This window comes from Erigeron canadensis, chromosome 9, assembly GCF_010389155.1.
Source record: "Erigeron canadensis isolate Cc75 chromosome 9, C_canadensis_v1, whole genome shotgun sequence".
In the NCBI taxonomy this organism is placed as follows: domain Eukaryota; kingdom Viridiplantae; phylum Streptophyta; class Magnoliopsida; order Asterales; family Asteraceae; genus Erigeron; species Erigeron canadensis.
In genome coordinates this window covers 22,958,657-22,985,558 of record NC_057769.1, presented here as the reverse complement: position 1 = coordinate 22,985,558, position 26,902 = coordinate 22,958,657, and the positions used below count along the sequence as shown (strand labels likewise).

Genomic DNA, 26,902 nt, shown 5'->3' with positions numbered 1-26,902 from the left:
AGCCGGGTTCTAATTTGAATCCGCAAGAGAAATAAACGCTCCAACTTTGTGTCACCAAAAAGTCTTGGCGAATTCATTCGCATACAAGAGCTTCGTATGCTTCCAAACAATTACATAATGAAACAACAAAAGCCAAATGTAAAGTATCCAAACTAGTCTACAGGCCAAAAATATGGTTGCCTATTCTGGATCAATTCAACGGAGTTGTAATAAGTTATATGGAAACATCGGTGGATGCATTGTTCAAGGAGTGAATAACTAGCCTTCACGAGGATTGGGTTTGACCTGTCATGGGCTCACGAGAAGCTTAACATGGTTGAGAAGCTCAAGTTTGGAAAGGTTCCTTTGTTACAAAAGCCCAGGGCCTTAGACGAATCGTTGGAGCCCAAGTTTGGAAAGGTTTCTTTGTTGAGTTAAGTATCTGGAAGTGTAAGTAATTTTTACATTTTTTGTGAATGTAATTTTCATTTGTTTCATTGTATATAACTAACCCGTTAAATTTGAACGATTAATGTAAAATTTTTACGTTGGCCAGTAAAAAACTTCTACGTGGCAGCTCATATGGTTTGTCACGTATACACTTTAACATTATTCGTTCAATTTAGCATGTTAGTTAAATACAATGAACCAAATAAAAGTTACATTCACACAGTAGAAAAAGTCTAAAAGTTACTTACATCCCAAGATACTAAACCCTTCTTTGTTAGAAGGCCCAAAATGATTAAAATGATTGTTAGTATGTAAAGTATATGCAAAATACTAAACCACAGTCTTTTAACATTTCCTAGCCATCACCATAGATTCTGCTGTTAAATATGCCAAGATAAAATCATTACACATTCTGTTCTAATAACCATCAAGTTTGAAGCAAAGATAGTCCCACCATAAACATAGCCAAATAAACCCTTAATGGGTAGTGTGGTGAAAGAAAATTCATAATTCTAGCATTAGAACTATATTAACACCTTATCCAAATGTACCATTAGTGCAATGAAACCAACCAATTAAGAGAGGTAGCCATTAGTACTCGGGCAACATACCCAAACCAAGATGACTCTTCAACACACGGTCATAATCGTCTCCATACAAGCCAGCCATTTCCTGCATTTTGTCTTCCATGGCTTGTGAGATACCGTTGTACTCGAATTGAACCTCTTTCAACTTCTCATGGGCTTCCAGGTAAGCTTTTTGTTGCTCGGCTACATGTTCCTTGGCTGCTTGCAAGGATTCTTCTAATTCGGTGAGCTCGCTTATCAAAGGTTCATTTCCAAACTTTAGCTTTTTCACCATGTCTAGCCTCTCGCTAGCCCACGAGATATTGAACCCAATCCTCTCAAGCTCTTCGAAATTCTCCTTATGGGTGGTTAATTCGCCTTCAGTCACTGAATTCACTGTTGTTTCCAGAAAATCTTTTATCTTCTTATAGAAGTGTTTCAGAATGGGCAACCAAATTTGTTCACTACGGAATTTGACCTCTTGAAATGTCGTAGGGTGATGGAGCTCGATGGAATCAAGTAGCTCTTTTTCCCCGACTCCCACATTGAACCCTCGCCACAAGCCATTAGCTTCTTGAGGTTTTTTCTTCTCAGAATCTCGAAGTGCAATAGGCACTTGATTCACATCACTATCACTCTGCCAATCTTTGGTGCCATTGCCTGCCACAAGATTTTAACATGTACGAAAAATTGTTATTCTGATCATTTGGCTTCTTATTGTATTGGTATCTTCCAGTTGGAGATTTTTATCAATAAAATTTGTTTAGGTTTTAAAACAAGAAAACAAAATGTATGAAAAATCAACCACATTGTGGCATGACAAGGTAAGAATTAGTTTACATATACCTTTCGAGTTAGGTGAAAATCCATTCAAGCATTTCTTGCAGTTACAGTTATCACGACAAACAGGACAAGCCTCAACAAGATCCTCCTTCGGAATATCAGGATACCTATGTTGAGACAAAACACGTTATGTCTGTCAAACTAGTACAAAATTATGACCCAAACACACAATATAACTATCACTGCTTAAAGCATGGATGAGCAAAAAGACCGAAAAGTATCACAAAGGATCAACAAAGTAGTAACTGGTAAGCCCTCAATAGAAAGCAAGAGACGAATGTAATACAAGAAAAACAACATTTCATAAAGGTTGATTTTCTATCAATCCAAACAGGCCCATGCCAGACCGCCGTGGCCAAATCACATGAAACTAAATCAAGCTCACCCGATGGTTAGCTAAGACGATAGCCCAACCCATTACCAAGGAATTCCTTAAACCCGCGATATTTTCAAAAGCCCCTACCCTTGGAACCAAGTAGGCTACATGTTGGAGGCAACAAACACAATACCACAATATTATTAAAAAAATATCAATTTCAAAACTATTCAAGTATGCAATCAAACTACATTATGGAAAAGCTACAAGCTTGATGATTTAATCAAATTACCCTCTAAATTTCCCAACTTGACAAGTTCTTTAAACAAAAAAAATGTCCCAGGATTAGCAGAGAACACACACACACACATAATGTAACAACAAAGTTGAAAACTTTTACCATTTAGTGATGCAGGGGACACAGTAAATGTTGGATTTACATTTATTACACTCAACAAACCCCCCATTATCATTTCCTTGACATTGATGGCAAGATTTCAGCTGATCAACTTCACCTTCAGCCTAACAAACACATACACACACACACAAACAAAAAATCTTTAGTAAATGCAACAAGTAAGCTTAAACTGCTAACAGTTAACATTATGTTCTTTTTTGCAGATCTTTTTAGCTAATAATGACCTGTGGTTTTCTTTTTTTACTTGAAGAAAACATTTTTTTGTGTTTGAGATAAAGTTGTGAGTTTGATTGAAAGTAAGTGTTTGTGTGCTGTACTTGTTAGTTCATTGTTTGGTCTTGTGTGTAATTAAGGATGTAATGTACAACGGGTAAAAAGGTGGTGCAATTTTGGAAAAAAGCTGTTATTTAACATTGTTGTAGCAGCGTTAAGAATTTCTATATATATGACAAAATAGTTAAAGAATATTTTGGGGGATTTGTAACAAAGTGTAAGACCACAATTTGGACAATTTGCCAAAACCATGAAGGAAAAGAAATACTTATGTTAAGATAATAAATAAATAATGGGTTATTTTTAATGTGTATTTTGGTTGTTATTTTAGTGAAGAATGAAAAATGTCTCAATTATGAAAATAGGTTATCCGCAAATATGAATTGGTCTGTGACCCTTTAACGTTAGAAAGAAAAAACAAATTTTTCACGTAAATGGGTATACGCAATTTGACTAGAAAAAATAATACCAAGAGAAAATGCTTACCATCATGGCAACATGCTATAGCCTTTGGCAAATTGAAACTCAACTTGTTAACATTAAAATATCAATTTGTTTATCAGTTTGTTATACCAAAATGCTCAACAAACAACATATTGTAAGCAATCATTCAAGTGGGTCATGATAATCTTTTTTTCAAGAATATGTTACCTTTCATTTAACTTTTTTTAGTTTAATATATGTTTTTATAATTTAATAGTTGGTGATGTGGAATGGACAAAATGATTTTTAATGTGTTGAGTTGGAGTAAAAATGAGTTCAATTTGTTGTTTTAGTGTACAGTTTGTTAATATATTGCTGAAATGGCCGATATGCTCAGACAAACTGAGTACACCATTAGAGATGGCCTAAGGTCAACCGAAAAAACTTAAGTGGTACAAATTGAATTTTAGTCTTGGACAAAAAAAATTTGTTTATTATTCAGTTGATCTTGAAACAACATAGTCATTATCGTGACCCTCATTGCAGGGTGACGGATATGGCATCCAAAGTAATACATGAGATTAAAGGGTTCACAACTTTTATTTTTTTTCTAAATAATATTATTTGTTCACAAGAACAGATTTATGGATGTAGGTCAACTACTCATTACAGAGGTTAAAGATAGATAAACAAAAATTAAATTTTTGTCTAACAATTTGTATATTTATGATGGTTTCAAGTATGGAATTTTTTTAAAGAAAAAATATACTTTTTAAAGAAAATATGTTGTGAAAGAAACAAATTTTAGCTAATATAAATAAACATGTTGGTATAAACTAAAAAATGGATGAAGAACGATAATACCTCAATGAAATTGTGTACGTATAACAAACTCGTCATATAACCCGTACATGAACCTCATTTGTTTTGTTTGTTTAATTTGTTTCTTACACCGCAATGTACCAGTTAAAAAGCAAATTGTATGACGCCCCAAAGCATCGTTTTAAAAGCAACTACAGTATTTTGTGTAAATATCATATCCAAAATTATAAGACTTGGAAAACAATATTTAATATACAATACAAAATGTAAACAATAAGTTTAGTTTTCATGTCTGAAAAGTGAACCTGAGATTTCCTTGTTTTATTTATTTTTACATAATTACATCAAACCACTACTATGTATGAAGAAATCGGTCCCAAAAGCACACAAAAACCCCCGACTCTTTACTTACTGATACAGATTTAGCTAGTACCCAGGCAACATACCAAAACCAAGATTGCCTTTAAAGACATCATCATATTCAGCTCCTAACTTAACAGCCACCTCCTGTAACGTCTTCTTTCGAGTATCTTTAGCACTATCATAATCTACCCAAGCTTTCTTCAACGCCTCTTGAGCTTTATCTAACCGTCCTTTGAGCGTTTCTAAAGATTCTTTTGAGGCCACGAGCTCTAGTCTCAAAGAGTCGTTTCCAAATTTGAGCTTCTTAACCATGTCTAGCCTATTGCGTGCCCATGAAAGATCAAATCCTAAAGCCTCGAAATCGTTCAAATCATCGTGAAGGCTACATATCTGCACTTCCGCTAGTGCATCCACTGAAGCCTCCAGAAAACCTTTGATGGCAACATGCAGCCCTTTCAAAATGGACTGCCAATATGGTTTAGGACGAATTTGGACCCCTTGAAATGTGTTGGGGTAGTGATGCTCCACAGCCTGCAGCAACTCTTTCACCTCCAGTCCAACATCGTTCCCCCGCCACGATCCTGTAGTTTCACGATAAATACCAGAATCTTCAATGACATCATGCTGATGATTTACTGTATGGTCGACTTCAACAGCTGAGGAACGTCTTACACTTGTACTTGGACCCAATGGTGATAAAGCTACCCTGTTGGTCTCCTGGGAATCATTATCACTCTCGGTGTCACACACCCAACCATTGGTGTGACTGCCAATGTTCATATCATTGCTTACTGCCACAAAATTGAATATGTAATCGGAATCAACCAGGTTAGACTATTACAAGATATGGTAGTCTTTGCAGTTTACTTACCATTTAAGATCTCGGGGACTTCGACGAACTGAGTTTGAAGATCATCAACGGGCCCAGTCGAATTTACAACTCCAGACAAATATGCCACTGCGTGGTCTAAGGCATAAATCATCATTTTCCCAATCTATAGATAAATAAAATATGCGGTCATATAAAAGAAACACATGCACATGAATGAGTACTTTGGTATGATTAATGAGTTCTGGATTACATTTAGCTTTTGGCTTTTGCCCCTGTGACTGTTGGGAAGCATACGAATTTCGTTTTGTAAGCGGATACATTCGCCAAGACTTTCAGGTGATAAAAAGTTGAGTTCAACCTTCATACATGACTATAAGAAAGAAACTTCACTAACAAAGATATACTGTATTGTTTAGCAAATAATTATAACAAAAATGACAATTTCTTTGATAATGAAAAAAAAAAGGGTATAATACATCAGATTTAAAATTTACAATATTATCAGACCTTCAAGTTTTTAACTTGATAAGGGCAACCAGCTGGTATAAAAACTGCATCACCCAGTTTTTGTTTGAAGGTCCACGGTTCAATCCCTGATCATAATATATAAAGTTTTATACACCTTGTATGTACAAGACAAGCAATTGGCACGATAAGTATAGAAGACGCACCAAATTTCTCTTTGAGCTTTCCTTTATGTTCCATGTTCAGATAAAAAGTCTGGTCATGTATAGGGTGAACAACCTGCAGCATTACATAATTAGGTATATTACCAATGGGTTGTGGGTTCCAATTGTGGACAAACAGTAATGTTTGTGGATACTTTTCTTTCAAAAAATAAAAAAGTAGTCGGGTAAACCAATAACATTTTAACAAATGCATACATTCACCATTGCATAAGTCAAATATTACCTGCCCAGCTGAGTGACAACCATCCAGACTAAACTCTGCTGAGTGATTCCTGAGATATTCCTCCAATTTGGATATATCTTGCTTCTGAAATATGTCCCATAAAGCACCTCCCTCCATTGGGTCAGCCACATGTTGTTGATCGTCGTTTGTTTGAAGACTTGCTTCATCCTGGTCACCATGTTTTCGTTTCCCCAATCTAGGCTTGTTGAGGTTAGGGGATGTTGGCCCAGATTCTGTGTGTGTCAATACATTCACCTGAAAGTAATGATAAGAGCATGTAAAGTCTAACCCATCGCGTCCTAATTTTGAAAAGGCAATAACTTTTATGTTCAAAATGTGATTAGTATGTTCAAAATGTAATATAAGAAAACATACAGTATCAGACTTATTATAATGAAGCTTTGTAACAGAGTCTGCATAAGCTATATCCATCCTTGGGCCCAATTCTGGTTTCAAGGATAGATCAGGCAACTTTGTAGCAACATTGAGGTAGCCACTGTTAGGATCAGTGTAATCTTTAAGAGGCAAGTATCTAACAATTTCAACAAAATGGCGCATCCATTCCCCTTGAGATAACCAAGCGGGTTGCCAATCTTCCAACTTCAAAATCAGGGGGCACCCTTTCTGAATAATCAGACCTTCCGAGTATCCCCTAAAGAATTGGTAAAGATCAATAGGAACCTGCATATCACAAGATTGATAGTGTCACATTGGTTATTTGTTTGGGACTTGGAAAGATGACAGATTCAAATACGAATAAGAGCATCAAGAATAACAATGAATAAATTGTTTTTGGTCTTGCAAGATATACTATTTTAACCTCACTCCAATCCAAGAAATTGATTGCCTTCAATTCGTTGGCATGGGAATCATTTCTAGTTTTTGTGATATCACGAAAAGCACGCCACATAACCATCGGCTCCCAGCTTAGCCCTGAAGTGGTTTGAAGCACGTCACTAACTATTATGGGTTCACCTTTCGCCCAATGCAATTGGAAATGCTGCGAATCTTGAGGTTGAATGTCTTTAGCATTTAGAAAAATCATATGCCTTGCATTACATTTTTCAAAAGTGGTTTCATTTCTGTTATCATAACACGCGCAACATTCTATAGAAGTTTGGGGAATTGCATGACTTCCATTGATTTTGTATAATTTTTGTGCCTTCTCTAGCATGTTTGAAAGCCAACCAGCAGGCATTATGCGTTTCAACTCAAGAATGCCATCATCACAACCACCGGCATCTTTTGGCGGACACGGAATGCTACCATCTTTGTGGGCTTTCCATCCACAAGTTAGACCCTTACCTCCTTGAAGATGACCACCACGTAACTCCCGGCTACATGCAAGGCATAGCTCATAGCCACATGTACAACATCTGTAAAGGTCAAAGATATATGTTCCACAATTGTCGCTGCACAAAAGATAATTTATTATTTAATGCCACAAAATACTGTAACAACTGATCTTTTCATGAGTCATACCAACTTATCTCATCATCCACATCACACTCAGCTTCCTGCAATTGTAGTTCTGATCGATGCAACCCTGCCTCGCGAAATAAAATTAGGGAATTATAGAAATTATAGTGTTCATTTAGAGTTCTACAATATTGACCTCTAAAAGACTCAAACTTACTGTAAATTTATTTAAATAAATTACCTTTAACTTTAGCATCTATTTCCTTCTCCATTAGTTGCTCTTCATCTAGATATGTCACCAGATGGAAAATCTTTTGTAGCATATGTTTGGAGTATCGAAGTTTATCAGGTTCAGAACAAAAATATCCCTGCAAATCCTGGATAATACATTAAGGCACTTGTTAATGGTACTCTGAATTACACAAATAAATAATGCAAAAGAGTTTGCTGAAGAAACCAACTTTCGGTGAAAATGCACGTAAGCATGCTCTGCAATTACATATATTACAACAAGCAGGGCAAGCCTCAGTAAACTCCTCCTTCGAGAAATTGGGGTACCTGTATTAAGGCAAGCACATTGTATCAAATTAGTACAAGAGTGTGAACAGAAAGAATGAAAGGCAATCCACAAACTGGTATTATCATAACTGCTCTAAGTAGCAGTTGTGAGTTACATGCACGTCATTAAGTGAAAAAAAGCCTTTCACTATTCTGAGCAACCAATGATACAACAATTCTACTGTCGGGAAAACAAGACACGAATGTAACACCAAACATGACAAATAACAAACAGACAAACAGCCTAAGATTTTGGGTAAAACCCTTTGTTCTAAGAAATCTTGGCCATCTAAATAAGGATAAGTTTTGGGAGAATGAGAACTGAAAGGCAAGAAAAACAAGCTCACTGAGCATCCATCAGAAATGAAGAACATGCTACCAACATGTCAACCTAGTTATTTATGACAAAATTAACTAAAAAAAATATACAATGATGGGCAATATATGGAAGGCAGAGTTTCGAAGAACTCAGCAGTCCGCTAAGAAGACTATCGAGTATCCACCAATTGGAAAACATTGGCCATATTTGCAAAACCCTCTCCTTCGGAACCAACTAAGCTACACGAAGCTGAGTCTCAACTAAAAATATTCGTACCCGACTACGGGCTAACCCAATGGCTACCAAAATCCAGTTTCACACGTTTAAGGGGACATTAAATGGAAAATTTCCAAGAAACATAACGTATAATATACCAATTTTAACAATTCATTGGCAAGTAAACGTGCAACTTTTGGTTCAATATACCCCCTACATGTGACAAAATCTCAATATATTATGTTACTATTCTCTGCAATTGAATTAAAATTGGCTTCCAAGATATTTATAACAAATACAATACTAAGCAACAACTATAACCAATCCCATGGGTAGAGAGACTTTTTCAAGAATGACTTCCAGCCAAAAAGTAAAAATATCATTTGACCATATTTATGAGTAGAGTATTACTTAAAACAAACGAGCATGGTACACGCGCAATGCAGCGGCGGTAGTGGGGAAGGCAGTCTAGTGGTGTCGGTGATGGTGATGGTACTATTGGTGGAGGTGGCAGTGTCAAAGTGGTGTAGGTTGATGGAATTGTGATAGTGTAAAAATTTTAGAAGATAAGGGCTTAAAGTGTTAATTATTAAAATAAAGCTTTAAAGTGTAAGTTAAATAATTAATTCATTAAGAGAAAATTTGGTAATCTCTAATAAGTAATTACCCTTTCCAAAGAAGGTGCTTATTAAGGGTAATTTAGTACTTTTGCATCTAACCATTTTCTAACACTTCCCAAATGGTTGATAATAATTATTATAAAGGAGTATAGATAGATAGAAAATACGACTATCTTTATAACTAAGTGAGGATATGTTAAGGCTTATGTGGCAACTCCATTTAGCTTACATGTAGAATTTTTGCTTATTTGTCAAATATTAGCTAATTAGTTTTTTATTAAAATGTCATTTATATTTACACTTATCCCATTTAATCTTACATGGCATTTTTAGTTAGCAAAATTAATCTCATTTATAGGTTTCTAATTCTACAACAACAACAAGCGGGGTGTAGGGGAGGTAAGACGTAGACAGACTTGCCTTACCTAGAGGTAGAGGTAGAGAGACTGCTTCCACAAGAACCTTCGGTCAAAAAAGGAAAAGTCAGGAGGGTAAAGAGTTTAGAAACCATACTTGTCGACCAAGTATCACCGGGATACATTAATGGTAGGGAAAAATAGCGAACATGCAACCTAACATACTTTAGCGCTAAGTCCAACAATAAGTATAAAAATAGAAATCAAACTAAACATATTAAACAACACATAAAAACATAATAGAAATAACCTCCTGAAACCAGCATGCGGTACGAAAACATCCATACATACATACATATAAGTAGGAATTAACAAAGAAGTCAGCTTAAAAAAAAAAAACGGGTGCTAATCAACCTATGAAGCAAAAAAGCTTATGCCGCCTAGCTGGCAAGAGCACTACCACTAAAGCCCTTTCCGTCCTATCGCTTATCTCCCAAATTCCGCTAAACTAATCCTAGTCCTCTAAGTATTTACTCATTCGTCGTGTTCTCCCGGCAAAGCACTTTGTGGTAAAGAACAAACAATGGAGTAATCTCCCCCCTTGGTTCAGCCCTACCTCTTCTCATTGCCAAACCAACTACACACATAAAACCAAAGTCTAAGTAAAAGTTTACGTAACCTTTTCTCATATGCCTTGCACTCCTTGTCCAAGCCCTTCGCCAGGAAACTCCTTTAGAGCATATTCTGTACTTCCACCTCAGCCGACCTACCTCTTATCCTCGCAGGTCAAAAACCCATTCTAGCATTGAGTCACCTTAGTTGGGCCCAATTCTTCTCGTGGCCCAACCATCGCTAACATCCTTGGGCAAGGCAATATGAGAAAAGATGTAGATCTAAGTCGGCCAAAAATCCTACCCTATCTTATTTCACTACTCTAATCCTAGTTCATTAGGTAATCCTATCAAACGTCATGTCCTCCGACAAGCCAAGCTCCTGTAGGTCATTCGCTAGGCGCTCCTCCCACCTCATCTCAGGCTTACCCCTTCTCCGTCTACCGTCAACTTGAAATGATTCCGCTCTCCTTAGCTTTGTTGTTCTCGTCTTCTAACATGACAGAACCATCTCAAGCATCCTTCCTTTAGCTTTTTAATGATGGTCCCTACTTCTAGTTCAGCTTAAAAAACTCCTGTCGTGATCCCGTCTAATAGGGTCTTCTCGCAAGTCCACCTTAACATCCTCATCTAAGCCACCTCCACGCGAGACGCTTGGGCTTTCGTCATCGGCCAACATTCCGACCCGTAATGCATAGCTAGTGTAATAGCCACTCTGTAGAACTTGCCCTTTGGCTTTAGGGGGATCCGCTTGTCGCACATGACTCAAGTCGTCACTCTCCACTTCATCCATCGAGCTTGTATCCGATGTGTCACGTCTTCGTTTATCCCTCCTGATTTGTGTATTATCGATCCAAGAAATCTAAAAGACTCCTTAAAATACTATAATTATAATTAATTTAATTTTGATGTGTATATTACTATAGCCGTGACATAATCTAATAAGCAAATAAATTAAAATACAAATATATGTAAAAGTGGGATGGGAATATAAGGTTGTCGGGTATTTAAGCTGATGCGTAGAACACTCACATATTTTTTTTAAATCCATAAAAATCATGGGCTCATGCATTTATTCATAAAAAATAAATAATAAAATATTAGTACGTAAGGGTTCCACATGTGTCTGAGCCTTATATTCACTTTTCCCTATAATAAAAGAGCAAATAAAAATAATACCATTTAGTGATACAAGGGATGCAATACTTCTTGATATGACATTTATTGCAGTGAACCACATTCTCTTTTCTAATATGACATTGATGACAGTTCTCCTTCTTCTTCATCTTCTTCTTCTTCTTCTGCTCCTCCTTCTCCACATCAACTGCTATATTTTCTTCAACCTCCTTCAAAATTAAACCAAACCAAAAAATAAATACTGCAAATTTTAAAACTAGACATACATATATATATATATATAAACAAGTGGGGTACATTGATTTTGTGCAGTGATTCGCGGCGTTTCTTGAATTTTCTGTTTTTACTACTACCACTTGTTGAAGGAGAATTAATAGAATTACTCTTAGTAGTACTGCGTTTGGTTGATGATCTTTTACGACTACTATCCTCTGTATTTTTCTTGCCCATTTGCTTGTTTTCGGTTTCACTTGAAACTGGTTTGTTTGATCACAATAATGATTTGACTTAAGTTTGAGTTGGGTGTTTGTTTTTGTTTGTGTGTCAGTCAAACAGTCGTATAGCTTCTTTTGGAAGCCTTTGCCTTTTCTTTCTTGTTGCCATAATGGTCCCTATAAATTGTTCATTTTAGCTCGTTTTACCGCTTTCTTTATTTTTATCGAATTTCATCTAAAAACTCTCGTAAGTCTTTCCATAAATGGAAGTGATCTATACCTACCAGATTTTGACCGTATACCACCAAATATGTTATATAATATTATATTGTATTAACATTCCAAAGCATATTTGGTAGTATACGGCCGCAGAAGATCCGGACCCTTTTTTTTTATCCTTCGATAAAAAGATTCATTTTCTTCATAAAAAAAGGAAGTAGAACCGACAAAACCAATAAAGATGTCGTTTTCCATTCATTCCATTTCATATATGTTTGAGGAACAGCCCTCGATTTAAGTGTTATTTATCCATTTTTTGGTTTTTATGCTAATGTTGGTGACTGAAAATAACTTTCTCCAGTCACCATTTCATAAAAGGGATGTGATATAGGTACCATCCTAGACGTATACCCGCGCGATGCAGAGGTAATGACGGTCACAACAACAGGTGGTGGTGGTAGCGATTAGTGGTAACGGAGTCAATGGCAGTGGGGATGACTATGGTGGTAGGGTGATTATTAATGTAATTTTTTATTATTAATTTTTTTTAATCTAAAAGAAGGTAGTATAGTTATTTTATGAGTTGAGAGATTTATATTGTATAGTTAAGTTATTTTATTAAGAGTATTATAATTATTAAGTGGAATTGAAAAAATAAAAATGATTATGGAGGAAAACAATAGTTTTTTCTTACTATCTTTTATAGAAAAGGAGAGGAGAGGTTCCCTTTAATAAGTATTATAAATAGATAATTTGATAATTTATGAGTTGTTTGTATAACATGTTGTAATACTTGTACTGTGTGATAAGTTATTTAAATTGTATGTAAACGATATCAGTTTTTTTCATATATCTTTTCTATCAACCTTACAATATCTTTTCTATCAACCTCACTTCAAAATAAAAATGAAAGGTGTATCCATTACAACTACATGGCTTAATTTAAAAGTTTAAAACTAGCCATAAAAGTCAACCATAATTCGTTCTTAGATTATTTTTGATCCTATTTTGATAAACAGAAAATTTATAAATGAACGTAAATTTATGGCTCGGGCCGTAAATTTACGGTTAGGCCTGCATATAAACTTTTTGACATTTTGACACATCTTAGTCATTTTGTAACCAAAAATTTTATTTCAAACTTCATTAAGATTATTATAAGTATATTAAATGAGTGATGCGTAGCGTGATCCAGTGCAGGCTTAAGCTTTTTGGAGCCTTAAGCAAGATTAATTTTGGGGGTCTAATTGATTAACATTCAAATTAAAGTAAATACAAAGAGCAGAAAAAAATTAAGTAGTTTATCTTATATACCATGCTGCTATGTGAAAAGAACGCAAAGAATTATATATCATCTTTATGAGAAAGTCTTTCATATAATCACGATTTAATCACTAACTTGTTGTTGGAAATCGTGTTTGGGAGTGAAAATCAACGGTCAGGCTTTTTCAATTTCTTAGTAGTTGTTTTTTTTCTTTTTTTTTTTAAAGTTTTGTAAGTTCATTTGTGTGGTGTCTTTTATCTAAAGGTAGGCCATGAAGTTTATTTTCCTATTTGTTTTCTTAGGCATTTTTGTTACCCTTCGATAGCAATAACATGTAACACAAAAGTTTATAGTCTAAAACATTAAACCTAAAATATAAAAATAGATGTATTTATATTTTGGGGGCCTTAGGCCCATGCCTAACCTCCTTATATAGTAAAGCCGACACTAGCGTGATCTTTTATTTTTATGGTTTTGTTAAGTTATCTTTTATTTTTATATGTTATCTTTTTAGTTTATTAGAATAATTATGTATTGATTTATTTCCTATTTTAATGGTGTTAGAATTAATATAAATAGGGTGCTAGGTGTTTTGTAAAATCAGTTTTGAGTTTTTTGATATATGAAATTTCATATTTTCCTCCCTATACACGAGTGTGCGTGTTAGTGTGTGCGAATTTCCCCTGATTATCGGTATTCTTTTTTGAATCAACGATAGTTGAAAGAGTTGTTCTTGGGTATTCTTTGAATCAACAGGTCCAATTATCTATCTTTAATTTCTCGCTACATCAATGAGAATGCTAAAATCAGTAAATAAAGAAGATGAGTATTTTTGATAGTTTGAAATTCTAATTTGAAATTCGGGAAAAATAGGAGGAGGAAGTATAGATATAGATATAGTTTGTAGTTTGGGGTAGAGGGGTGAGTTATTTTGAGAACCACTAAAAAAAAGAACGCGAGAACCAATCTCAGCTCTCCATTCATCAAGATCAGGAAGGGCATGTTTGTCATTATTAGAAAGTTGTCCAGCACTCTATTTCTCTCCCCTCTTATTAAATCAAAAAATATCTAAATCATTAAAAACCTTTTATCTCACAAACCGTACATCGTTAGACGGAAAAAAAAGCATAGGTAGTCTTGAAATTTCGTCCTCTTTCATTAGAGATGCGATTCGATATACTTTTGACGACTTTTTAAATTTCGTTTTTTTTTTCATCACGTTCATCCTACACATGTGTAAGTACAACCTACACATGTGTAGGAAAGACCTGGAAGTAATGAGTTGTATAACCTGCCCATGCGTAAGTACAACCTGCCCATGGGTAAGTTACTTATAAAGTTCAAAAAAGATGAGAACGCATTGTAAAACCCTAAATGCTAAACCCTAAAGCTTAATTTCTAATCCGAAGGGAAAACTACTTTCTAAAAACCTTGGAAAATATTAAACCTTAAATGCTAAACCCTAAAAACCTAAAACGGATGAGGGTTCCCACTCTAGGGTAAATTTAGGGTTTGAAGCCCGAGGGTTAGCTTATCGACCTTCAAACCCTAAACCCTGGAGCGGGTACACGGTACGTTTTAGGGTTTAGGGTTTGAAGTTGTAAACCCTAAACCCTAAAGCTTAATTGCTAATCCGAGGGGGATGCTACATTCTAAAAACCCTGGAAAATCTAAACCCTAAAAACCTAAAAAGGATGAGGGTTCACACTCTAGGGTTTAGGGTTTGAAGCCCGAGGGTTACCGTTAACCCTCGACCTTCAAACCCTAAACCCTAGAGCGAGATGTATTAGGGGTAAGTACAACTTGCCCATTGGTAAGTACAACTTACACATGTGTAAGATTAACGTGATGAAAAAAAAAACGAAATTTAAAAAGTCGTCAAAAGTATATCGAATCGCATCTTTAATGAAAAAGGATGAAATTCTAAGACTATCCATGCTTTTCTTTTCGTCTAACGATTTACGGTTTGTGAGATAAAAGTTTTTTAGTGAATTAGATATAATTCTATTAAAGTAAAAGAGAGAAAAAAAAGAAGCTGACGAAAATACCCTTTAGTGTTAAGAGGTATTTACGCGAATCATTAAACTGTATCCAGGTTTATTGGGTGCAAAATTAGGTCTTTTATAGAATGGCTTCATTTGGTTCGATTAGGTCTGCGGTTTTCGACAGAGAAGAAAAGAAACAGTCTGATTCTACACTCTCTTTATTATCTACTGAAATTAAATTTTAATTAAATAAATAAAATTCCTTTATAATCTTTTTTTTTTACTATCAATATCATTTTTTTTAATTATTAAAGTTTAATTAAATTAATCTGGTATTTGCAGGCAGTATCAAGCTCATATTTTAGGCCTCAATGCATACGATCGCCACAAAAAGTTTCTCAATGATTATGGTTAGTTACATACTCCTATAATTATATATTATATAAGGGGAGTGATATTAGTACCACTTCTTTCAATACATTTACCAAAATCATACATTACTGATTTATAAAGTCTGCTGTAAAACTTGTACGTTGTGGTACATCAATCGAAAATATTGGTACGAATATCACTTCCCATTATATAAATACATATATACATATACATTTTGTTAGCTTTAAATGGATTGAAAAGAATGTGTATGCTTTATGTTGTAAATAAGTTATTAATTATTATATGATTTTCAATCACTGAATATCCGAAAACACGGAGATTGTATTATATAGAAAAGTTTTAGTTAGTTTGTATATTAAAAATGTAAGCATCTTTTGAAAATATTGATATGGATGCTAAGAAAGTACGCAAATTGTGAGCGTTTTATTTGCGTAAATCTTGATGTCCTAAATAAAATTAATGGATGATGAACATTTCCCTCCGCATAAGTGAAGGTAGGGGGCTACTATCATTCACACATGTGTTTTATATGCCAATCCACATTGTTTACTTTACATGCATTATGCAAATATTTGACGTCCACATGAATGGTTTCTGCGCGACTGCGCCTTTCGTTTGGCTAATGCTTTCTATTAAGATATTGCTTTCCATGTCTTTGACGCCATGTCGTGGTGAGTTGTATCTTTGTTTTTTTTTTTTGGTTTGGCTAAAAGAGTGTGGTAGCGTTGATTTTGTTAAGCATGAGAAATTTCATATTTTTGAAGTTACAGTTTTAGGATTGATGGTTATAAAGCTTTTGAGGTTTTTGTAGGTTGTGTCCTTAGGAGGTGTGTATCTACTAGCTTTATACTTTCAGGCACCGTACAATCTTATCCTCAAATGTAGTCGGTAGAAATAATTGTTTGTTTAGACCTCTTTTACCCTGTTAAGGCTTAAGAGGAAGGGAATGACTGTGCTATTTTTACACACTTCACTTCACGTTATACACATTTTTTTGGGGATTTCAAAAGCGTGTGGTCTAGTATTGAATGGTATGATGTTACAAAGGTTTGAGAATTTCAGGAACTAAGGGAACTATTATTCCCGAAAATCGCTTGTTAGTTGATTATGAGATCGAAACTTAGGCAAGTTTAAAAGATTATTATTGTTGACTTTATAAATTAAAAATCTGCGTGCATTCATCTTTATATGGTTAAACATGCATAAGCAAGCTATTTATAACTCCTACTTTCTTGTATTCGTTATTCCCCTCTTTAATGAAGAGCAAACTCATAGGGAATCTTCAATGAAAAAACATGTGGAACGTTCATTGGTTATCCTTTTTGCGGATGCTAGGAGCATGAATACATGACAACTGACAAGGGAAACATGCTGTAAAGATATCATTAATTTTTGTAAATGTGTCATTTAGTTGATGCTAGGAACATGACGAGGAAAACAATTTTAAACTACATTGTTATGAGTGAAAACATGTTGAAACTATCTTATTTGTTTAAAAATTGTGTATGCTTTTTGTTGCAACCTATATATGTAGAGAAGTTCTAGTTCATTTATTTATTAAAAGTTTACGGCATTTTCCCAAAGATTGACCTGGATTCAAGGAAGTAAGCAAATGGTGGACATTTTTTTTTGCAAAATCTTGATGTCCTAAACTAAATGGATGATGAACATTTCCCTCCGCATAAGTAAAGGTAGGGGGCTACTATCATTCACACATGCTTTGTGTCATCAATTAAGCAATCAGTACTGTGTTCCTGCATATCTGCCACTACATGTTCAATTTGGATGTATCCGGAATATACTGGGAGTCCTCTCTAATGAGGTCTATCTGGTTAATGCCTTCTCTTAACATATTGTCGTCTATGTCTTTGATCTCTTAGTGAATTTTTTGGTCTAGGTTAGTGGTATATTATATACTTATTTATTTTTTAACTTTGAAGCTGCAAATAATACGCTTTGCCTAGAGGTGGCAATAACGCTATAAACTGCGGAGGTCTTTTATAAACAATCAATTCATTTATATTGATTACAAAATATTTTGCTGCAAGTATATATGTCAAGGTACGGTGCTTAAGCATACATATGAACTGCTACATATAAGGTTTTTTACTTACCATGTGCAAAATTTGTGGTAGTATTAATGCATTCATGTGTGCATAATTAAGCAGGTCTGTCAGCATTCATTTGGCATTCAATGTGATAGGCAGACATGCTATACAAAGGTGTTGATATTGCTAAATGATCAACTATCATTAACGAAAAAATGTTATATCTTGATTTATATGCGTGCTTTCTGTTTCATGATACTCTGATGAACACGTACAAAGGTGTTGATATTGCTAAATGATCAACTATCATTAACGAAAAAATGTTGTCTTGATTTATATGCGTGCTTTCTGTTCCATGATACTCTGATGAACACATCGTTGTAGTGAGTTTTCTATTTAGCGTTAGTTTTGGATGTTAAGTGTTTTGATCCTTACATGTTTTACATATTCTCTCACATTACATTAGTAATTAGCTTCTGAACAATCTGAACCTTTTCACGATGCTTGGTCTTTGGTGTAGTGTATCGCCCACTTTTTAGAGTTACCTTTCTTTGCCTCTATGTGACTAAATGTAAGGATTATTTATTGTTGGTGACCTTTGAGAAACTGTCGTGGCTTTGCATTGTTGCTTTGCAGTTAGCTTCTACGGGGGAGAGAGGCAAAATCAAGAAAAGTTGCCAGTAAAAACTGATCAAGACACTCTTAGAGAAGGTTATCGGTAAGTCCAGTGTCCCTTTCTATTTTATAGAAACAGTCTTTTCCCAATATCATGCTCTCGTTATTCTTCTTCTGTTTTTTTTTTTTTTTTTTTTTTTTGGGGGGGGGGGGGGGGGGGGGTTTCATTTAGATCTTGACATTTTCAAGCATGTATCTTATCATTAATTCTTAAAGAACTGCTAAATAATCCAAATATTTGTTCTTTTTAATATCTTTTTAAAACTTCGGTTTACCTCTGAAAGGAGTGAAAGATTCGTACGTCTTTACTCTTGTGCAATTCCAAAGTGTTGAATATTAGGCATTTATTTAATCAGTCATGTGGATGTCATACAAGATCGTGGAACCATTTAAAACTGTGAAACATTCTATGCCTGTTACATTGGCATTATGACATGTATTACAGTTATATTATTTTGTTTAAAGGTTCATACGTTCAGAGGAAGATGATATGGACTCATCATGGGAACAAAGGCTGGTGAAACGTTATTATGATAAGCTTTTCAAAGAGTATCCTTTAAAAGTCTAGATTGATGCTAGTATTTTGCACTTAGATACTACTATTTCAAGCTATTATGAACTTTGCCATGTTCTTAAACTTGTCTGAAGATATTGTATTGCTGACATGTCACATTACAAGACAGGGAAGGTAAGCTTTTAAGCAACCTATTGCAATTAAAACTTTGTTTGGTTATTGTTCTGCAATATATAACATGTATGTGGAGGGATTCACTGTGACTATATGGCTGTCTGCATCTTCTCAGATTGGACTGAGGTGGAGGACTGAGAAAGAAGTAATGTCTGGCAAAGGTACTTTTGACGTTAAACTGTTCATTTGCCTTCACTTTTTAAAATGTTGGCATAATCTTGTTATGAATCTTCTCATGACTTTGTCTAACTAAAGAGTATTTTCTGATAATGACCTATTTTGGTCTGATAAAGGCCTGATGTGCTCATGCCAGTTATTTGATCTTGAGATGGTAAAAGTAGTTGGATCCTTAAATATTGATTTTCTCATTTGTATATTCTAACAAAAAACTCCAATAGTTTGCATCGTGACTAAAAACTTGCGCTATGAAGTAAAACCTTATCTTTGATAAGGAAACTCCTTTTAATGATAAATTGATTTTTGAATGCTACGTTTCAACATAGTTCAAGCGTATATATGTAGCCTCTATGGTGAAGCTAAACAGGTGGTAGGAGGTTAGTTGATGGCTAGGATATTCACCTTACATTTGTATTCTTTTACTTGTAATATGCATTAATGGCTAACCAAACTGATAATTGAACCTTTGAAGTGTTGTGTAAATGTCTGCTTATTGGAGAGGATCAAATCACGAGTTGAAAAGCTAAATCACTAAATTGATACTCGGAAGGGAAGATCGGATGTATAAAAGTGAAACTTTTTGACTACCATATTTATTGTTATACTACTGGGCTTTAGGTCATGCCAGTTCTGTATATAATAATGTGATATGGTGAAATAATACCGTCTTACTACGGGATACCTTGTTCTAATACATGAAATAGTGTTTGTATATTGTGATTAACATATTGGCTGTAGTCTCTACTTGCACCGAGGTATCTTATATGCAATCATATAAATAATGGTGATACTTATTTTGCTTGTAATTTATGTCATTTATTGTTTAAAAAGTTTCCAAATTCCAAGTATGTCGGCTGCTGATGATCACACTGGAAGTTCCTGTACATAATGGGCTTTTAATCTTTTGGCGCTTGTTTGTCAGGGCAGTTTGTATGTGGTAACAAACATTGCAGTGAACAAGAAGGTTTGGCAAGCTACGAGGCAAGTGTTTCATAGTCATTCTTGACAAGTGTGATCTGACATGTCAAAATATCTATGATATCAAGTTTCTGCCTATTCCGTTCAAATTCCCTATTTAGCCAAGTTTTGGTCTAAAAGTTAGTAATTAGGAGTTGTATTTTAATTAAAATCGTTGTTTGGCAGTAATGAGTAATTTTCTCTTTACAGGTGAATTTTTCCTATTTTGAGGCTGGAGAAAACAAACAGGCCCTGGTGAAGTTAGTAACTTGTGAAAGGTTTGCTACTGACGCACAGACACTCTAAATTTCTTATCTTGGTTGCATTTCTACAATCGTACATTTATTGTTAAGAAACCTTATTGTTGATCCCTTCCTGTTTTCTTTTTGTCTTGTTGCTTCTGTAAGAAATTGCTAGAAGCTTTACCAGCTTTTGCTTTTAGTTATATTAGATATTGCATACCTCTTTTTAATTGAAGTGGGACTCACTATTAAGAGTGGTATCTTTGTAAAAAGATAACACAAGAAACAAACTCTATAGTACTTAAGTTTTAAATAGTAGAGGAATGACGAGCTCTACCAGATGAACTTTCATGGACAAGTATCTGACAAATCACATGGGGTATTGGTAGGGGAAGGGTAATGGATATTGAGAGAACAAGATGAGGATCAGCAACAAGTATTACCTGAGTCTCATAGCTTATTTGACGGTATTGAGTCTAGAGAAATGGACTTGGTACAACACTTTATTTCGCACTCTATCAGATTCATTTTGTCAAAAAATTTTAGTTCATGTATGTTTCCAAAATCATTTTAAAAAATATTGTGAATCCTTCTTATTTGTTGGTTCTATCTAATATGAGCTCACTGTACTTTGTTTTCCGTTATCTGCTTTGCAGGTGTGCAAAGAAACTTCTATACAGAAAGTTGAAGGAAAAGGAAAAGGAGACGGAAGAGAAAAGAAGAGAAAAGGAAGAGCACCGCAAGAAAAGGTATGTCATGGTTTTTAAATTGTTGTAATACTTTACGCATCCATTCACAGCTATTTTTAGCATAAATTTTTGCAAGAATACTTTTGGGAAAACAAATCTCTAGTTCACATGTTCATGTTGTGAAATTTCAGAGAAAGAGAAGAAATGGATGATGAGTCGGGCAAGGCTTATGATAGAACCAAAGGTTAGTGTCCTGTATATTACGTGCATATTCATGTCTAACTGCAGATTAGCATCATATAGAACTCATTTTCTGTTTCACTATACCCATACTGAACACGTGGGTTGGAAGTTGGAACTACATAGTTCATCTGTTTCACTATACCCATACTGAACACGTGGGTTGGAAGTTGGAACTACATAGTTCATCAAGGACTATATATTCTGTTCCTTTACCAATGCTGTGCAAGTCATGGAATGGATGGTAATTTAGATATCATGCTACATGTGCTTGTATTATCTTTTCTTAACAGGTCGTGTATGTAGGCTATCAGCTCGGGTTGACCACAAATACTTCTAATCATAAATACTTTACTGTTCGTTTCCTGAAGTATTAATAATAGCTGAATGTGTTGGATATATTATAACAGTTTCCATAACATATGATAATTTAAATCTTAAAACAAAATGATCTAGGAGGTCAATGTTGCTACATATAGTTTTCACTTTTTCATGATGACTTTAAAGTCCTGTGGCATCTGAATGTCCTAACACATCATTTGCATCTTTTGTAGGGAAAAAACAGTCATCGACCTCCAGAGACGATGAGGATAACTTTGATGAGTATCTTAAAGGAATGTTCCTGTGAATATTTACTTAAAATACTATAATTGCTGTTTGGGTAGCGGTTTAAAGCTTCATCCTTTGGTACTTGTATATTTTAGTTTTGTAAAGAATGCAGTGAGAACGAGTGATGTATAACACATATGCATTGATTCAAAGTGGGGTTACACTTAGAAAAGTAGGCCTAATTCGCACAAATCTGCATTACATTTATATAATTTAGCAATAAATGCCAGCAAGTATCGGTTGCGAAGTGCGGGTTCTACTAAAATTGTTGCCAATAGAATGACAGCAAGTATCAGTAGTCGGCTGTATGGCAACCCAAAGCTGAACGATGCCAAGGTGATGTTTGTTTTGCACTTAATTATGTACAATGATCATATTGTATATTTATTCGACTATAACTAAAAGTATACTTTTATTATGCTGTCTTGTACGGGCAGTTAATGATGATTCGTTGTTGTATAATGCTTAATGAATAATCTACGTATTCATTAATGGCTTTAGCTCATAAATTGCGCATCTCATATTGATATGGAACCAACAATTAGTCTTAAAAATATGATTTAAAAACCAAAAAGAAGATAAGATAAGATCACTGTTTTTAAAAAATGAAATAACAATATATGTTAACAAGTCACGTAATAATAAATTTTTGTGGGTTGATTTTATAACTAAGAGAGAATAGTTTTTGATTAGTTGACAATTGATAATGTCATGTATGATTTTTCATTATGTGTCATACTTACATTAATTTCCTAATTTTAAGCATTCCTTCAAAAATTATTTTTTATCCAATTCATCATTAATTAATAAAAACAATTAATAAGTAAAAAAAAGAAAACCATATAGGGCGGCTGCGGCAAGATCATCCAAATTGGATGGCATATCTATTTCCTATTTTTAATAGTCTTTTTCTATTTATTTTCTTAAATGGACAATAGTCTTCATGTTTATATTCTAAATATTATTATAATTACATAACATTTTATTACCATTGCTTAAATTATTATTTCATATAAGGTAATCATAATCATATTGATCTTTACATTTTAATTGAATATAAATTTAGTGTTCAATGTTCATATTATGTGGGTGTAGCCGTATGTTATCTACTTAGTCTAGGTATATAATGTCTTTGTACATGATTGAAATAATGCACATGTTATTATAAGATTGGTATAGTATGCAGGTTCTCAAAACGAGTTCTTAGTTTTAAATGTAAGGAGTGATGGCGTTTTTTATTCACTTAGTTTTCTTATATCCTTAATGAATTAAATCATCATCAACTCTTAATGTTATATTACATCATTAGTCCATTATATTATAAAGTATTTTTACAAACCCTTTTAAATCAAATGCCTTTACCTACACCAATAGATGTCGTTGCCACCGTCATCGTCGGCTCGTCGCCGCATTGCGCGAGTACCATGCTCGTTATAACTAAGTGAGGATAAAATAAGACTAATGTGGGTTAAGTATTTGGATGTCAACTAAGTTTGCTTATTTGTCATTTGTTTCTTTTTTAATACTTTATGATACTATTTAAGATAAATACGCAGTAAAAATCCATTATTTAATGATTATATAATGAATAAAAACTTTTGGGATTTTAAAATTTGTCACGTACCTATATCTAGAGTAAGAATTACATAACGATTAGATCGAATTGATTTAGCATTAAATTAAATATAATATAGTGATTTTTTTTTTCTTTTCATCCGTCAAGTTTTAGAAGATCTTATCTTACATTTTAGTTAACTCTTATTCAATCAATTATTTCATTTTTTTAAAAATTAATCTTTTCAGCTTGTGCCTTATGCATTAAAATTGAATTTGTGTTGATGGTTTATTTGTATAGTATATTATAGGAATAAGTGTCCAGAAATGCAGTCAACTAATGCTCAAAAGTTATTATGTGCACGAACTCTAAGTCAGCTTTATTGTGTTCACGAAACTTGAAGTTTTGGTTATTGTGAACATAAAACGGGATTATGGCTATGTGGGACCGGTTACCTTCACATTGACCTGTTGACTGTTTACGTGGCATGCACACAATAACTTTTTGAGATTAGTTTATGCATACAATTAAAAAAAACAGATTATTTTTTTTCAAACTCGTCAGAAACTGCAAATACTCGTCGGAAAACTTAAAAATCCGATAAAACCTTCGTTTCTTCGAATTAGACCACGAAATTCACACAAAAATACTCAAAAATCAGCTGCGAACAAACCCTCAACAAAAGTTAAACTGATTGAGACTTGCCGGAAAAATTAAAATCACCATAACTTTGTTGTTTATTCGAGTTTCGACTTGAAACCAACACCAAACTGCTCAAAGTTGTTGTCCGAAACTCGAAGAAACAACAAAGTTATGGTGATTTTAAATTTTTCGGCGAGTTGATGAATTATCCGGCGAGTCTTAATTGGTTTAACTTTTGTCGAGGGTTTGTTCGCGGCTGATTTTTGAGTATTTTGGTGTCAATTTCGTGGTCTAATTCGAAGAAACGAAGGTTTAATCGGATTTTTAAGTTTTCCGGCGAGTATTTGCAGTTTCTGGCGAGTTTGAAAAAAAATTATCTGTTTTTTTAGTTGTGTGCATAAACTAATCCTAAAAAGTTATTGTGTGCATAAACTAATCCCAAAAAGTTATTGTGTGCATGTCACGTAAGCAGTCAACGGGTCAACGTGAAAGTGGTGACCGACTAACTTTTGACTCGGTCACTTTTGCATGCTATAGGACTATTGAACAAGTTTTCTGAATACAATAAAGCTGACCTAAAGTTCGTGCACACAATAACTTTTGAGCATTAATTGACTGCATTTCTGGGTACTAATCCCTATATCATATATATATATCCTATTTTTTGATTTCATTTATTATGACATAGTTGCATGATTTAAATATTATTAGATAGATGAGTAAGAATCAAAATATATTCATTTATTATGTAACCACCTTTAATAAATAAGTTTATATTTAAATACATTGTTACAGTATTGTACTCTTATATTTCCTCCGTCCACCAAAAGTGTGATGTTTTTTAATTTTCAAAGTTTAACAATTGTAACTTTGACCTTACATAATTTTATTTGTGTTAGATAATACTTGATGAAAGTTATATGAATTGATTGCGTATTAGATGTGTTTTCTAATGGTATAACTTTTATCAAGTTTTATATAACAAAAAAAGTTATATTTAAGGTCAAAGTTTAAAAATAAAGATTTAAATATTCAAAGTAAGACACTTCTAATGGGACGAAGGGAGTACTTCAAATTAGAAGATGTATTATTTATTTTTATTAGATAAATAATATATACTCGCAACTTATCATTCCCTTTAATAACAGCACCTTGACATATATACTCGCAACTTATCATTCCCTTTAAAATAAAACACAAATATCCTTATTCTTTTTTTCTCTCTGCCAAAACAACACACACACACACACAATATTATCTCTTTCTATATACCAAAACAACACACCTCTCCTTTATTGCCGTCAATAACTACCACCTTCGTCCATCATCACCAACACCTCGGCCACCACTGTCCATGATATCCGCCGCAACGCGTGGGTATCATGCTTCTTTAAAAAAAAACTGGATGGTTCTAAATAGTGTAAATAGCTGGTTATTTAGAATTTGTAATTATAACTTTTAACCTCTAGCATCTTGCTAGATTGGTTTAATTATATTAATCCCTTATTCCGTTTTTATTGATCTTAAAACAAAGCATCAACCATTATGTTTTTGAAAGCATTATCTATACTACCTAATAAAGCAAATCCTCCCTATTAATTATTTCTATCTTTGAATTACCTTATTTGCCCTTGGATTTTTTATTTCCATAATACCCTATCCACCCTAAAATCGGGCACGCTCTAACCACTATCCCTCTTTTGTAACCCGCAATTTTGTTAACGTTGATATGGAAATTGCTACCATCAACCGCTATCACTTCCGCCCACCGCCGCAGCATTGCGCGAATATCCATCTAGTCTATATATATATATATATATATAATTAATCCCTTATTCCGTTTTTAATGATCTTAAAACAAAGCATCAACCATTATGTTTTTGAAAGCATTATCTATATTACCTAATAAAGCAAATCTCTCGTATTAATTATTTCTATCTCTGAAATACCTTATCTGCCCTTGGACATTTTTTATTCCCATAATACCCTCTCCACCCTAAAATCAGGCACGCTCTAACCACTGTCCCTCTTTTGTAACTCGCAATTTTGTTAACGTTGATATGAAAATTACTACCATCAACCGCTGTCACTTCCGCCCACCGCCGCAGCATCGCGCGAGTATTTATCTAGTCTATATATATATATAAAAGGCTATCAGAAAGTGCACACGTGGCGCTCTCTAAGCCCGCCACGTCAACTTTTTTTTTAAATGGCATCACAGGCACAATTCAGATGACAAGTCATCAGCCACGTAGGCAACTTATCTGATGATGTGTAGTGTCCACTTAAGCATGTATATAAGCGACCAAACCATCTTTTAATAAAAAAGCTAGAGTTGGGGATTGAACTCATGACCTCTAGGTTACCATGCCATCACATTTACTAATTGAACCACAATAACTTTTGTTATACGTTTAGAAAACAACATTACTTAAATGTTTATGATATTAATTATACATCAATTGTTATTCTAGAAAGGAAATAAATGGATTTATGTTTCTTTATCGTGTATTATTATTATTATTATTATTATTATTATTATTATTATTATTATTATTATTATTATTATTATTATAACAACGATTTATGATTATTGTTGTTAAATACATTATGACAAATTAAAATATTATTGTTGTTAAGATTACTATCAAT

The 26,902-nt window shown here is 34.0% G+C and overlaps 3 protein-coding genes across 3 annotated transcripts; 1 reads left to right on the top strand and 2 right to left on the bottom strand.

Annotated features, from left to right (window-relative positions):
• Window positions 1-826: 826 nt before the first annotated feature.
• Window positions 827-2,877, bottom strand: LOC122583902. The gene is made up of 4 exons (XM_043756274.1): window positions 2,797-2,877; window positions 2,555-2,676; window positions 1,842-1,945; window positions 827-1,655 (listed from the first exon to the last, which is right to left on the bottom strand). The coding sequence occupies exons 1-4, from the start codon at window positions 2,827-2,829 to the stop codon at window positions 1,021-1,023; spliced, it is 894 nt and encodes a 297-aa protein (XP_043612209.1). The 5' UTR covers window positions 2,830-2,877; the 3' UTR covers window positions 827-1,020.
• Window positions 2,878-4,323: 1,446 nt separating this feature from the next.
• LOC122582194 (lysine-specific demethylase JMJ25-like) lies at window positions 4,324-11,945 on the bottom strand. Its single transcript, XM_043754553.1, has 13 exons — window positions 11,731-11,945; window positions 11,476-11,642; window positions 8,078-8,174; window positions 7,858-7,993; window positions 7,680-7,743; window positions 7,018-7,609; window positions 6,573-6,878; window positions 6,198-6,452; window positions 5,957-6,029; window positions 5,793-5,878; window positions 5,536-5,655; window positions 5,325-5,448; window positions 4,324-5,244 (listed from the first exon to the last, which is right to left on the bottom strand). The coding sequence occupies exons 1-13, from the start codon at window positions 11,881-11,883 to the stop codon at window positions 4,517-4,519; spliced, it is 2,901 nt and encodes a 966-aa protein (XP_043610488.1). The 5' UTR covers window positions 11,884-11,945; the 3' UTR covers window positions 4,324-4,516.
• A 3,479-nt stretch (window positions 11,946-15,424) lies between these two features.
• Window positions 15,425-22,471, top strand: LOC122583858 (protein FRA10AC1). The gene is made up of 11 exons (XM_043756232.1): window positions 15,425-15,534; window positions 15,678-15,745; window positions 18,413-18,494; window positions 18,917-19,000; window positions 19,100-19,139; window positions 19,255-19,300; window positions 20,239-20,297; window positions 20,484-20,551; window positions 21,172-21,264; window positions 21,396-21,448; window positions 21,999-22,471. Exons 1-11 carry the CDS (start codon window positions 15,479-15,481, stop codon window positions 22,070-22,072), a joined length of 723 nt encoding a protein of 240 aa, XP_043612167.1. The 5' UTR covers window positions 15,425-15,478; the 3' UTR covers window positions 22,073-22,471.
• The last annotated feature ends 4,431 nt before the right edge of the window (window positions 22,472-26,902 follow it).

What these genes read in the sequence shown, in the direction of transcription:
- LOC122583858 (XM_043756232.1), top strand. Translation starts at nt 15,479, where the DNA reads ATGGCTTCATTTGGTTCGATTAGGTCTGCGGTTTTCGACAGAGAAGAA. An exon ending in AAAGTTTCTCAATGATTATG is followed by an intron (nt 15,746 to 18,412) that starts GTTAGTTACATA and finishes GTTGCTTTGCAG; the next exon opens with TTAGCTTCTACGGGGGAGAG. An exon ending in GGCTTATGATAGAACCAAAG is followed by an intron (nt 21,449 to 21,998) that starts GTTAGTGTCCTG and finishes CATCTTTTGTAG; the next exon opens with GGAAAAAACAGTCATCGACC.
- LOC122582194 (XM_043754553.1), bottom strand. Translation starts at nt 11,883, where the DNA reads ATGGGCAAGAAAAATACAGAGGATAGTAGTCGTAAAAGATCATCAACC. An exon ending in AATCACTGCACAAAATCAAT is followed by an intron (nt 11,643 to 11,730) that starts GTACCCCACTTG and finishes TTAATTTTGAAG; the next exon opens with GAGGTTGAAGAAAATATAGC. An exon ending in ATCAAGTTAAAAACTTGAAG is followed by an intron (nt 5,656 to 5,792) that starts GTCTGATAATAT and finishes TCTTTCTTATAG; the next exon opens with TCATGTATGAAGGTTGAACT.
- LOC122583902 (XM_043756274.1), bottom strand. Translation starts at nt 2,829, where the DNA reads ATGTTTTCTTCAAGTAAAAAAAGAAAACCACAG. An exon ending in GTAAAAAAAGAAAACCACAG is followed by an intron (nt 2,677 to 2,796) that starts GTCATTATTAGC and finishes TGTGTTTGTTAG; the next exon opens with GCTGAAGGTGAAGTTGATCA. An exon ending in ATTTTCACCTAACTCGAAAG is followed by an intron (nt 1,656 to 1,841) that starts GTATATGTAAAC and finishes ATCTTGTGGCAG; the next exon opens with GCAATGGCACCAAAGATTGG.